The sequence below is a fragment of the Crotalus tigris genome, unplaced genomic scaffold (genome assembly GCF_016545835.1).
Source record: "Crotalus tigris isolate CLP2741 ecotype Arizona unplaced genomic scaffold, ASM1654583v1 scf7180000017980.1470182205:1502881, whole genome shotgun sequence".
Taxonomy (NCBI): domain Eukaryota; kingdom Metazoa; phylum Chordata; class Lepidosauria; order Squamata; family Viperidae; genus Crotalus; species Crotalus tigris.
Window position 1 is genome coordinate 1,247,234 of NW_024096756.1, and position 14,059 is coordinate 1,261,292.

Consider the following 14,059-nt stretch of genomic DNA (forward strand, 5'->3'; position numbering starts at 1 on the left):
AATAAATAAATACAGCAAATACATATAGTCCCCAGCTTATGACCATAATTGAGTCTGGAAGTCATGCTGGCTATTAAGTGGATCACAATGTGATTGCGCCCAATTTTATAACTTGCCTTGCAACAGTCGTTAAGTGGATCACCATGGTCATTGAGCAAATCCATTATCTGCATTGGGCCTTTTTTGCCAGAAGTAAATGCACGTTTCTAGCAAAAAAACTTAAATTGCAATACATGACCGTAGGACACTGCAAATGGTAAGGTGACCAACTTTTTTGCAATGAAAAGGAGGACACAAATAAATTGAAGAAAAAAATATCGTAAATAAAAGAACCATTTTATTCATTGCAACAATAATACAGACAACCAGTGTTTTGGCGCGCTTAGCAACAATTCCTATTGGCTTTCGAAAGCCAATAGTGGGAGTAGCACAGCTCATGCAAAAGTTGGAAAAAAAAATCGAAAAAAAAGGTGCCTGAGCGCCATTCTGAGCGTTTGATGAGAAAAAAAAAAGCCTTGCAGATTAGTCTTCAAATATCGAAAAGGAGGACATGTAGAAGGACACTTTTCGAGGGAGGACAGAACTTACAAAAGGAGGACAGTCTTCCCTAAAGGAGGACGGTTGGTCACCTTACAAATGGCCATAACTGTGGACTGATTTCCAAGCACTCAAAATGCAATTGTGTGATTGTGGCGAGAGAGCAGCCATCATAACTTCAAATGCATGTTGAACATAGTCCCATGAGGCCCATTTGAACAGTTGCTAAGTGACTAGTCATAAGTTGCCTGTACAGTAATTTAATCAGTTACATATTTCTTGATTTGACTGATGACTATTATTGGTTTTCAGAGATTGCTGTGATCGGTTCTCAACAGTGAGATGAATAAAGTGAGATAATGGGCAATGAGTATCACTTCTGTATAAGTGCGACTCTTAACTTTTATTGGAAAATATTGCGAGGAGAGTATCATTCAGAGTGAAGCTCTACCTTAATGTAATGCAGGGGGAAGTCTTGCAAATGCAAAGTTATAATTCTTTTTTGGATCAATAAATCACAGACTGTCTTTAGCCAAACAAAGTGGACAAAAATATGTGTTATCTGTTCTTAATTATTCTAAACAATGACAGATAAGGCATTGAAATAAAACAACTCCTTGTATGAACTTGAGAGAAGCGCTAAATATTAGGGGGAAAAATTTAGTTTGCTTTTTAAAAAAATGAATATTCCAACATAGTTTGTTCTATGTTTCTTCTTGCTCTCTTTAAAGTACAGATTTACTCCAAGTTTATTTTGTTTAGCAATGTTTAGACTGGGCTTGGCAATTTGACATTTTCAGAAACCCAAAAGGTGCCTTAGCTTTCTCATTGTATAAGAATGCAGAAATTGCGTGAATGACCTTTAAAACACATGGGTTTGGATTTTGTTTGTTATTTTGTCCTCAAGGTCAGAAAGTGTTGAGACTAATTGGAACTTGTATTCTGGTAATTTTTTGATGAAGACTGTTAGGAGGTTTTTAGCTAATACAAAATTATTTTATTTCCTTTACTTTTCATCATTGTCTCTAAGCAGAATGATAACTCCTAAAGAACTGTGTTGATAACTGAGAATATCAATTCTGTAACAGGATTGAAAGAATTTTAAGCTGATTAAATATTTGAATATGTTGGGCTTGACTTTTTAATTTTTTCTCTGTGAAAGGATTGTGTATTTTAATCTGTGTTGGAAAATTATTGTTCTTTTAATACTTCCAAGGGGATCAATATTATATATTAATCAGATCTTTATTTTAATTAAACAGATGCACCAAATTTAATTTTGGATGATAGTGAAGATGAAAATGTTTCATCAATATTTGAAACTAATTGCCAGCCGGGATCACCAAAGAAACAATTACCGCCTGCTGTACATAAACCTTACCTTCATTATACAATGTAAGTTAATAATTCTGGTACTGTATTCATCAAAAATTAAACCAACACATCTCTTTCAGTGCCAAGTAAACATACTAGCACATTATGTACAACATTATTTTAATATAAAAATTGAGATGTCTAACCATTTTTTCATATATCAGATCTTGACATTAGCCTCTTAAGAACCAAACAGTATAAACAATGGTTCTTGATAGATATTTAATGACTTGTGGGAAAGTATATTTTTAAATATAGTAATCCAGTGCATTTATAATAGGAAGAATTTATGTGTGGTGGTAATACAGACTCACAATTTGAAGTTAAATATTTTTTTACAGATCCCATTGCTGTGGTAAATATTTAAGTGAAATTAAGTAAACTATGCCTTGCATCATATTTTGTTTATTTTAATATACCGTGTTTCCCCAAAAACAAGACCCAACCGGAAAATAAGCCCTAGCATGATTTTTCAGGTTGCTCATAATATAAGCCCCACCCCAAAAATAAGCCCCAATTAACATCATCAGCCAGATAGATGCATTTAGTACTGTATTTCCCCCCAAATAAGCCCTAACCAGAAAATATATCCTAATGCGTCTTTTGGAGCAAAAATTAATATAAGACCTGGTCTTATTTTGGGGGGAACACGGTATAGGCTGCACAACTCCATAATGACTGTGGGTAGTGTACAAAGTACTGTACAAACAATAAAAAAACAAATGTTTAGAGAAAAATAACATGAATTCCTATATGCTAATCATTTCACAAGAGGTCTATCATCCTTTCCAGCCCAAGGCCTGAGGGAATAGCCAAGTTTTAAGGGCTGCATCAGATGATACAGTTTAATTGATGGGACCCTTACCATGCCAACTGTGCCAGATAATTTAGGATGGACAAGAGTTATGGAAAACAGACAGTCCCCCAGGCCCTATATTATGTACTGTTTTATAGATAATAATTAGCACCCTGAGTTGCACCCAAAAGCCTGCTTATAACTATTGTTATTCACAAAACAAAGGTGTTATATGGACATGCCTTTAATGGCCTGTGCTGCTGCCTTCTGGACCAGCTACAGATTCTGAATGGTCTTCCAGGACAGTCCCATGTAGAGTACATTGTTACAAATGTTGCAAATGTGAAAGATTGTGCCTTCTGCTTCTGACATAGGATAATTGATACACTAGATGAATTTGCAGAAAGATTTTCCTGGCCATTGTTGCCATCTAACCCTTGAATAGCAACTGTGAATTCGAGAAGACTCACCAAATTGTGTACCAGTCCCCCCCAAAAATGTACACTTTTGTTCAGGTCTAAAAATGGAATATATCCAGACTCGTGGTCCAGACATCCACAGCCACTCAGTCTTGTCAGAGTTGAGCCTAAGCCCATTCCTCCCATGCAGACCTATACACTAGAACTTTTTAGCTTACCATATTTTCCCGTGTATAGGACACACCCTTGTATAAGAGTGTGTGAGTTCCAAGCTTACAGCAAACAAAGCTCTAAATAGATGCCTCCTGGTGGGCCCCATCCCCTACCCACCTAACCCGCATCCGGCACAATGAGCATGCATAGTCAGTTCACAGCAGCAGCCTTCTGACCCTGATAAACAAACCGGTGTGAACACCGGCATGACAGCAAGGGAAGCGAAGGCAGGTTTTAAACTCCCTGCCGTTTCTCTGTGCCGATCAGCTGTTTGGCAGAGCGCTGAACAGCTGAGCTGGCAAATCCGGAAGTTCAGCCGGTTGCTGTTATCAAGCAGGACGGCCTTGCAGCTGCGTTCCACAGGGTCCCCGGCCAGCATACAGGTATGAGGGAGGGAAAGGGCTGTCGCTGCCATCCATGCTGCTGGCCCCTTTGCTGCCTCCGGACACCACCATCTGACGATCTTGCCCCCTCCCGTTAGTGGCAAGCCTACAGGGGCTTGACACCTGCACCAGACGGCATGATACCATGTAAAGAACCCGCACAGGCATTCCCTGGACTGCGGAAGTTACCATCATTTTTTTCGTGTATAAGACGCTGCACTTGTATAAGACGCACCTGATTTTTGAACAGGGTGTTTGCAGGAAAAAATAGCATCTTATGCATGGAAAAATACAGTAATTTAATCTGCTGAGTATCCAAATATACAACTGAATATCACCAATCATTGATGTGCTGATAATACATGACACCAAGCTGTCGGATGACTAATCCCAGTGGTGGGATTCAGCCAGTTCATACCACTTTGGCAGAACTGGTAGCTAATTTTTTGTTGCCCAGGCCCAGAATGGACTTCTGAAATCAGCATCCACACAGAGAAACGATTGTTCGCATAGTTGAATCCCACCACTGCCTAATCCAGCAGCCTCATGAAGGGCAAATAACATAGTAAATTGTGTCATGTCCCATGGAATGCTGCAGCCAGCTATAAAGGCAAGACCTTTGCCAAGGGCTCAAACTGCGATCATGCAATTCTCATTCATTCTCTCTCTCTCTCTCTCTCTCTCTCTCTCTCTCTCTCTCTCTCTCTCTCTCTCTGTGTGTGTGTGTGTGTGTGTGTGTGTGTGTGTGTGTACACACATGCCTCCTCCTGTGATGGAACTCTGGAACTGGGTTGTAAATACTTTTGGTTGTAACTTTGAACATTATTAAGTCACTGGTGATGAAATGAGGACTATCTGGAAACAGGTGGCTCTATTAGTAGACCTGAAAATCTGATCTGACTCATTAGTTATACACTCAAACTAGGCCTAGGGAACCACAGACGATCTTGCTATTATCATCTTGAGAGGTTTTGTCCAGTCAGAATCCAATATTAAATCAATTCAAGCAAAATCAAGTGACTATTTGCCAGATGCCTAGAACATTTCTCACAGCAAACCTCCAGATGATCTTGTGGGTTGTCCCTCTCCAGCAAGAAACATATCTTTTTAAAAGGGACTATTGGACAGCTCTCTGTAGACACAATAAGAAGCTTATCTGATTTCTGGCCAGTGAAGGGATTTGTGAGGTTGTTGATTCCAGAAACTAGGGGAAACATAAACCAAAGCAGATAGAAATGTTTACTTCCTACACTTAACTGGTAATTTTGCTTTTTATATAACATTCTAAAAAACTCCCCCCCCCATCAATAGGAAGCATTGTGGCACTGAGATTTGTTGAGCTATCTAATTTTCTGATTGAGAAAAAAATTCTGCACAGGTTTTCTTGAGAATAGATGGAAACAATTATCTTCTTCCCATCCAGTGGGAAAAAACCCTACTTTTTTCTATCCTTAGATCAGTGGTTCTCAACCTTTCTAATGCCGCGACCCCCTAATATAGTTCCCCATGTTGTGGTGACCCACTGCCTTAGATGGATCATGGCTCTGGTCCAAGCTTCTTTTCAGAATACAAACAACAAACAAAACAGTGCTGCAGGTTTTTGGGAATCAATGAAAGCAATTTAGATGGTAGGAAGGCACTCCAACACTCTAGAACAGGGATGTCAAACTCGCAATGTTACATGACGTGTCGTGACTTATCACAACCTTTTTTCCATTGCAGGCAATGGGGTGGGCGTGGTTTTGCCATGACACATGACACGGGCTGGCAGTTTAACACCCCTGCTCTAGAATGTTCCATGAAGGTCAAGGGCTGCATTTTCTTATTTTGCTATATATATTTTTACTCACAATAGTTTTATTGCAATCATATAATAAAACCAATAAAATATAGGAAGATTTATAAGGATAGTGAAACTTGGTAATTGTTTAAAAAAATAGTAGTACTTAAAGTCTTTGATATCATGTTTCAAGTAAATATGCTGGTCTTCATCTGTAATAAAGTTTAATTCGACTTTTGATTCTATAAAAAGTTTGTAGTGTTTCAAGGAAATCTTTTAGGGTAATTTTTCTAGAGGAACAACATGATTGTAAATTTTACTAGGAAAAAAGCAAATTGAAGTGGGCATAACAGCATCTTCCAGAACACCCAGAAGAGTTTTGCAAGAGGCATGGTTGCTTTAATTATTCAAAAAGGTGTAATATTTTGTGTTGGGTTGAGTGTTGTAAAACTCTTTTAATATTTAACACATCCCTATAATATAAGCAAAAAGACTGTTCAAATAAACTTCATATTTAAAGTTTTACAGCAGAAAACATATAGGATATTTAAATTGTTCTGTATATGTGTTAAAACTGAATCTGTTTTTGTTCATTATAATCATTACAGTTTGTCATTGCTTAAATGAATTTCCAGTTTAAAACAGAATAAAGTATAAAGTAAAATAGTATAAAATAATTCAGGGTTATTCTTAAGCAGTGGTTATTGTGATTGTTGTACTGGCCTGCGACAGGGAGGGTATAATACAGTTGGAACAAGTCTTTTATGTGAAATTAGTCATTTTGCTTATTGCTTATACAACACAATTCACATTAATCTCTTTGTAAATTGTAAACACAGTATTTTGACTCTATCAAAGTATTGATAATGGTTAGACAATGTTGAAAATATACTACGATGAAATATTACAGGCTATTCACATGCTGCTAATATAGTAGAAATATAGAAGTTATAATAAGTGCTTTGTCGATCTGATCAAAATATTATTTTTGTTGCAGGTCAGCTTATCACCAGCCCACATCTTACAGGCCAAGATTACTACTTTCCGGAGAAAGGGATTCAGGTCAGACTTCACACCTTGCTCCAGCTTTATTACATTCTCTTGAAAAAATTGCTGTACACAGATTAGATCTGCCAGCACTTTATTCGGTCAGTGCCAAAACGCCTGAAGAATCATGTGCACAGGTTAGTTTGCATCTATATCGCTTTTGATTAATGTAGCACCTATTGAATTTTCATTGTGTATGGAGACCTTCATTAAATTATAAATGCTGAATATCCCAATGTTTCTTTGATGTATAGTGTTGCTAGAAATACTTAAGGATCCTTCTGTGATAGATTCCTTATATAAAACAAAGTTTTTTTAAAAGGCGGATTTTATTTGATATCCTTGGCAAAGGCTGTCCATGCTCTTATGTGGCCTGCATGGGAGAAATTTCAAACAGAAATATTTCCTAACTACCAGGGAGAGATTTTTCTGATGTATTCATAAAGTTTATTTCCTCAGATAAATAAATCTCTAAGTCTATCTTCCCTGTATTTCTGGCTGGTAAATTGAAGGGAGATAACATGACACTGAAATTATATACAAGATTTTTTTGGAGCTAATTTTTATTTGAGGAATAAATATTTCTGCTGGGGGAAAAAGTTGGACATAGCTTTTGCTAGCTTCTTTTCCTTCTGTAGTCCCTGATGTTATCTGTAAGGATGTTCCAGGGAGGTTTCCAGAACTTTCTAGTGGGGAAAAGAAAAGTTGTATATATTGCTATCTTTGAACTGATAAAGGAGAATATTTGCAGCTCAAAATTGAAATAAAGGGTCCTTGATGCTCTCTCAGCTTGTTTTCTTGCAGATGTTTCATTATCCAAACTAGGTAACATCATCAGTGCTAGTAAGGAAGGGGATTTGCTATCCTTGTCTTTTTATTTATTTATATAAGTAGATGTCCACTGAGTGCAAGTATTTTACTCTTGGTTTATTATGACTCTTGAATGAATCGGGACATGTAAAGAGAATAAGGGATATAAGAGCAGCATAGTGGCCTAAAGGGGAAGACGCTCGCCTCCCACTTGGAAGGTTGAGAGTTCCGTGCTAGGTAGTGGCAGAAGTTTCTCTCCAAGGGCGACTTCCGGTGGTTCCAGCGATGACGAATGGCGGCGTTTTACAAAGCCGCCCGTTCCTGGTGCGTGTAAAAGCCGCGGGACTTTGACAATCAGCTGTCCCGCGGCTTGAATCTCCTCCCTGGGAAAAAGGGAGGAGGAGAGCTCTCAGGTAGAGGTAAGAGCTCCCCTGGATTCCTGTTATTTTGGGGATCGGAGGGTAGAGCTCCCTCGGAGCCTGAGCAACTCCGCGTTCCAGGGAGACTTCATTCCGAAGTTTTTGGGATGAAGCAAGTTGCCGCTTCCACATCTGCTTTTTTTTCCAGCTGCTTGTGAGTATTTGAAAGCAGACGGAGCAGACCAGGAGAGACTGTGCTTAAGTTTGATGGTGCCTTTAACTTCAGCAAGTTTCCTCTTCCTTTTCTTTTGTTCACTTTCCCTTTAGAAGAAAGGGAAAGTGAAAACTAAAATGGCGATCGTCTTTCTTGCCTGATTTGCATTACAGAGTAAAACCTGGATACAGATTAACTCTTTAAATACAGAAGTAAGAATTTGGCTTTTATTCTTTCCTCTTTTTTTCTCTATTTTTTTTTCTCTTTTTTTTAAGAACACTTAAAAGAACTGTGCCCTTTTTTTTTTCAATAAGAATCTTTCTTCTTGGAACTTAAGAAAATGGCTTCAAAACGTCTGCCTCCCGCCCCTAAGGTTCCTATTTCTTCTCCAATGCCTCAGCCTGCATCTCAGAAACCAAAATCACCTCCACCTTCTCCTCCTCCTCCTGCAATTTCTCTTAATGATTTACAAGATGCTTTAAAACAGCATGCCTTGGATATTAAGGAGGAGGTAAAAGATCTTATAATTGCAGAGAGGGCTAATACAGAAGAATTATTGGAGAAAAAGAATAAACAAGTAAGAGACCATATCCTTCTGGCCTTTCAGGGCCTAGCCCTGCACATAGAAAGGATTGATGACCAGATGGAAAAGATTACTGAAAATGCATCAAGGATGGAATTTAGAATGCAGGAGGTAGAGAACAAGATAGAAATTACACAGGATGAACAAATCATTTCACAATATAGGGAGATGGAACACGCATTGCGTATCAGAGGCCTGAGGGAGAACCCTCAGGAAGACTTAAAGATGCTTATTGTGAAAGATATTGCTCCTAATATTGGTTGGCGGCCTGAAATAATTGAGAATGAGATAGAAAAATTTTTTAGAGTTAATTCACGGGTTGCTAGACAGAGAAATCTACCAAGAGATGTGGTTATTTATTTTTCTAGAAGATCTATCCGTAATGAAATTATACAGGCTTTTTACAAACAAAAGTTTCAAATTGCTGATCAAGACGTGATAATTTTAAAAGAGATACCTCCAAAAATTTTAAGAGCCAGAAAAGATTTTACTTTCTTGTCTGATGAGTTGAAACATCGTCAAATTCAGTTCAGATGGGAGATTCCAAGAGGAATAATAGTAAATTATGAAGGGATACGTCACAGATTAACTACTGTTTCCAAAGCAAGAGATTTTTATCAGTCTATCTTAAAAGCAAGATTGTCACCACCTCCACAAATAAGGATGACGGAAGAGTCTCTTATGGCAGGAGCCTCATCAATGATGGTTATGGAACAAGCTGCACCGAATTCTGACATAAAAGAGCAAAGGATGACACGAGCTGCCCATAAACGTAAAGAAAAAGAGCAGTTGCAGAAGAGTGGTGAAAGTTTGGTTGTTACAGAGCCTGTGGGAGGGGCAAGACCAAAAAGATCTTCGACAGCAGATCTGCAGGCCATGCTCCAGAGGCTCCAGGCCGGTGGAGATGGTCAGGTTCCTGACCTGGAATGTTAATGGCTTAAACGTGCCCCAGAAACGAAGAAAGATTTTCCATTATTTGAAACAACATAATAATGATTTGATATGTTTGCAGGAGACTCATATAACTTTAAAGGATTCTAAATTTTTGATGAATTCCCGTCTGGGCACACATTTTACTGCTCCAGCCCCTGGGAAAAAAGGGGGAGTGGTAATTTATGTGAAGAAAACTTTTTCAGCTAAACTAATTGAGGCTGATTCTGAAGGAAGATATCTTTTTGTGGAATTATTATTACAAGGCCGAAAGGTTCTTATTGTTGGACTATATGCTCCCAATCAACAACAGAAACAATTTTATAAGTTGCTGCATGGCAAGATATCTCAGTTGGATTATAAATCGGTAATTTTGATGGGTGACTGGAATGGGGTTTTAGACCCAACTATAGACAAAAGAAGTTCCTCTAAAACTTTTATTCAAACTAAATTACCTATGACTTTCTTTGATTTGAAGGAAGAATTGGAGCTTATTGATATTTGGCGAGAAAGGAATACAAGTGATAGAGACTTTACCTTTTATTCTGATAGACACCAGTCATTTTCAAGGATTGATTTTTTTTTGATTACTAGTGACTTCCTCCCTAGAGTGAGGAAGGTGAAAATTTTTCCTAGAACATTGTCAGATCATAGTCCGGTGTGGATGGAGTTATATTCGGAAGACGGGAATAGAAGATCCTGGAGATTGAATGAGAACTTATTTAATCGGGAGGAGTTCGTACAAAAGTGTAAAGAACATTTAAAGGACTTTTTTACTATAAATATGAATAAGGGAACATCGATGTCTATGGTGTGGGACGCTAGTAAAGCATATATGAGGGGAATTTTGATTCAATTGAATAAAGTTTTTAGGGAAAAAGGGTCACAAAGACGTAGAGAAATAGAAGAAGAGATCAAATCAAAAGAACAAGAGTTGGTTCTTAACCCTACTGATAATAATTTAAAGGTATCTATAAAGATGCTTAAGGAACAATTTAACATGTTGATGGCAGATCAGGTGGCTACCAATCTGTCGTATATGAGACATAATACTTTTTGCAATGCGAATAAGCCTGGGAGGTGGTTGGCTTATCAGTTACGAAAGAAACAGAAAGCTAGAATTATAGAGAAAGTAAAATATAAAGGTACTGAGGTTTTTCAGCAAGATTTGATTAAAAAAAGCTTTTTGGACTTTTACACAAAATTATATTCAAGTGATAATATAAGGGGTTTGGATTAGATAAATATTTACAATCAGTACATTTTCCTAGACTTTCAGAGGAACAACAAAATGGGATGAATAGTTTAATTACTGTGGAGGAAATTGGCTTAGCTATTAAGCAGTTAAAGGTTGGAAAGTCTCCTGGAACAGATGGACTGACTTCTAGGTATTATAAGATTTTATCTGAAGAAATGATAGAGCCACTAAAGGAACTCTTTAATAGTATTTTGTTGGGTATGCAAGTTCCTCCTTCTTGGAAAAGAGCTTTTATATCACTGATTCCGAAGGAAGATCAGGATCTTACAGAGCCTAAGAATTATAGGCCAATTTCATTATTGAATGTTGATTATAAGATCTTTACAAAAATTTTGGCAAATAGATTAATGCAGGTTATGAAAGACTTGATTCATAGTGATCAAGCAGGATTTATAACAGGGAGATATATGAAACATAATGTTAGACAAATTATTAACTTAATTGAGTACTTGGATAAGAATAATCAGATTCCTGTGGCTTTTATCTTTTTGGACGCTGAAAAAGCTTTTGATCAATTGGACTGGCAATTTTTATTTTCTTTGGTAGAGAAAATGAATTTTGGGGATAATTTTTTACATGCACTTAAAGCTATATATCAGCAGCAATCTGCACAAATTGTTGTAAATGGGGGATTGACTGAGAATTTCAATATTCAAAAAGGGACAAGACAAGGATGTCCATTATCCCCATTGTTATTTGTTTTAACATTGGAAATTTTATTGATTCAGATTCGGGAATCGAAGTTAGTTAAGGGTGTAAAGATAAGGAAGAATGAGTATAAATTGCGGGCATTTGCGGATGATTTGGTTTTAATTTTGGAACAGCCGAATCAGGCGATTGATGGTTTATTAGAACTTATAACACAGTATGGGAATGTTTCTGGTTTTAAAGTTAATAATTATAAGACTAAGATATTATCTAAGAATATGTCAGTTAAAGAAAGGGAAAGTTTGATTAAAGCCACAGGTTTTCAGATGGTAAAAAAGGTTAAATACTTGGGAGTATATCTAACTGCTTCAAATGGAAAATTGTACAAGAACAATTATGAACCACTATGGGCAAAAGTCCAAAAGGATTTAATAGATTGGAAAAAATTGCAATTGTCATTGTTGGGGAGAATTTCAGCTGTAAAAATGAATGTTCTACCAAAGTTTCTTTTTTTGTTTCAGATGATACCTATTCTTAAAAAAGAGGCAAATTTGGAGGAATGGCAAAAGGGTATCAATAATTTTATATGGGCCGGGAAGAAACCAAGGGTTAAATTTAAGATATTACAGGATGCTCGAGAAAGAGGGGGACTTAAGGCACCCAATTTGAAATTATATTATGATGCAGCCGCCCTAACTTGGTTAAGTGATTGGCTTAATTTAACAAATATGGATATTCTTTTTTTGGAAGGTTGGGATTTAATATATGGTTGGCATGCATATTTAATTTTTAATAAGAAAGTTGATCGGACTTTTAAATCACATATTTTGAGGAATGCCTTACTTCGTGTTTGGAAGAAGTATTATTATAGATTAAATTATAAAATACCTATCTGGGGGATTCCCAGACATGCAATTGAGGGAACCTCTAAGGGGACAAATTTTGATAAAATTTCATATAAAGAATTGTTAATTTGTTCTGGTTCGAATTGGCATTTGAAATCCCTAGATGTATTAAGGCAGCAAAATATTCTACAGTCATGGTTTCAATATTTACAAATAATGGATAGATGGACTGTAGACAAGAAAGAGGGAATAACACTAGAAGATAGACAATTGGTTATTCAGATTAAAAACCAAGGTCCGGCTCATATAAAAAGAATATATAATGTTTTATTAGAGTTAGATTCGGAAACAGAATTGGTTAAAGATTGTATGATTAAATGGGCTCAGAATATACAGGAGCCGATCTCATTGGATTTATGGGAGATAATTTGGATAAGAAATGTTAAATTTACACAAGCTCAAAATTTGAGAGAAAATTTTTATAAAATGTTTTATAGATGGCATTTAGATCCTAAAAAATTATCTTGTATGTATTCCAACATACAGCCCAAATGTTGGAGATGTGGCAATAATGATGCGACATACTTTCATATTTGGTGGAATTGTAAAAAAGTAAAGGCTTTTTGGATTATGATTTGGTGGAACATTCAAAAGATTTTTAGAAAGAAGATAAAGTTTACTCCTCAACTATTTTTACTTGGTATTTTTGTTGACTTAAATGAAAAAGAAACTACTTTGATGTTGAATTTATTAACTGCAGCAAGGTTACTAGTAGGTCTATATTGGAAGAAAGATTCTTTGCCTACTTTAGAAGAATGGATATTTAAAGTATCTAGTTTTGCAGAAATGGCAAAAATTTCTGCTTATTTAAAGGATCATACACAAGAAAGATATATTACTGTATGGGGAAGGTGGATAGATTATATTCAGAAAAAATATGGAATTAAAAAGTTTTATTTATTTTATGAATGAATATCAAATATTATAGAGAATTGTTTTATAAGTTATGGAGTTAAAGGTTAATTATGATATTTTTTTTTCTTTCTCTTTTTTTTTCTTTTTTTTAATTATTATAATTTTCTTTTTCTTTTTTTTTTTCTTAACCCTGTATTCTGCTCTGGGAAGTGAAGGGAGGGGGGGTGGGGGTGGGAGGGAGGGTAAGGGGGGGTTCTCTATTTTAAAATTTTATTGTATTTTTATAAATGATTGTATGTTCTAAAAAATAAAAATTTTCAATATAAAAAAAAAGTTTCTCTCCAAGGGCGCAAATAAAAAATGTCTGCTGTGAACTCCACATGATATCAGGAAGAGTTATAAAAAAGGGAGTTTTAATAAGAATAGGAGATATCATCAGACCAGCTAAGAAAGGTACCAAGAAAAGTTATTTACAACAGTGTAAAAGTTCTTTACACTTGCCTGGTGAGCAGCACTCACCGGGCAAGTGAGTGCAAGATATAGGTTGCACATGAAACCTCCCCCTCCAGTCTGTGGAAAAATGGTCTTCCACAAAACCAGTCCATGGTGCCAGAAAGTTTGGGGACCGCTGTTTTACAGGATAAGCCTAACTTTTAAACTGTGACTATATTGTTGGCTGTTTTAAGCAGGGCTTTTTTTGTCATAGAATACCCAGAACGGAGTTCCGGCACCTTTTTTGGATGGAACCTTGTAGGGTAGGCAAGGCAGGTTGTATGACGTGTGTGAGTTCCGGAACTTTTTTTTTTTTTTTTTTTTTTTTTTTACAAAAAAAGCACTGGTTTTAAGTATCAAAATTGTGCATGGAAGACTTTGGATGATACCGAAAGAGATGGGCATAATCTAATAAAGAACTTACTTTCTGGTTATTTTTACTCTGATTTGGCATTC

General features: G+C 36.5%; 1 protein-coding gene across 2 annotated transcripts in view; it reads left to right on the forward strand.

The window, feature by feature from the left end:
- ATAD2B (ATPase family AAA domain containing 2B) overlaps positions 1–14,059 on the forward strand; it is a 90,746-nt gene that overhangs the window by 47,542 nt on the left and 29,145 nt on the right. For both annotated transcript variants that reach the window (XM_039345879.1, XM_039345880.1), the window contains exons 17-18: positions 1,800–1,932; positions 6,500–6,686. In XM_039345879.1, coding sequence (XP_039201813.1) covers positions 1,800–1,932; positions 6,500–6,686 — 320 coding nt within the window. The remainder of the gene's footprint in view (positions 1–1,799; positions 1,933–6,499; positions 6,687–14,059) is intronic.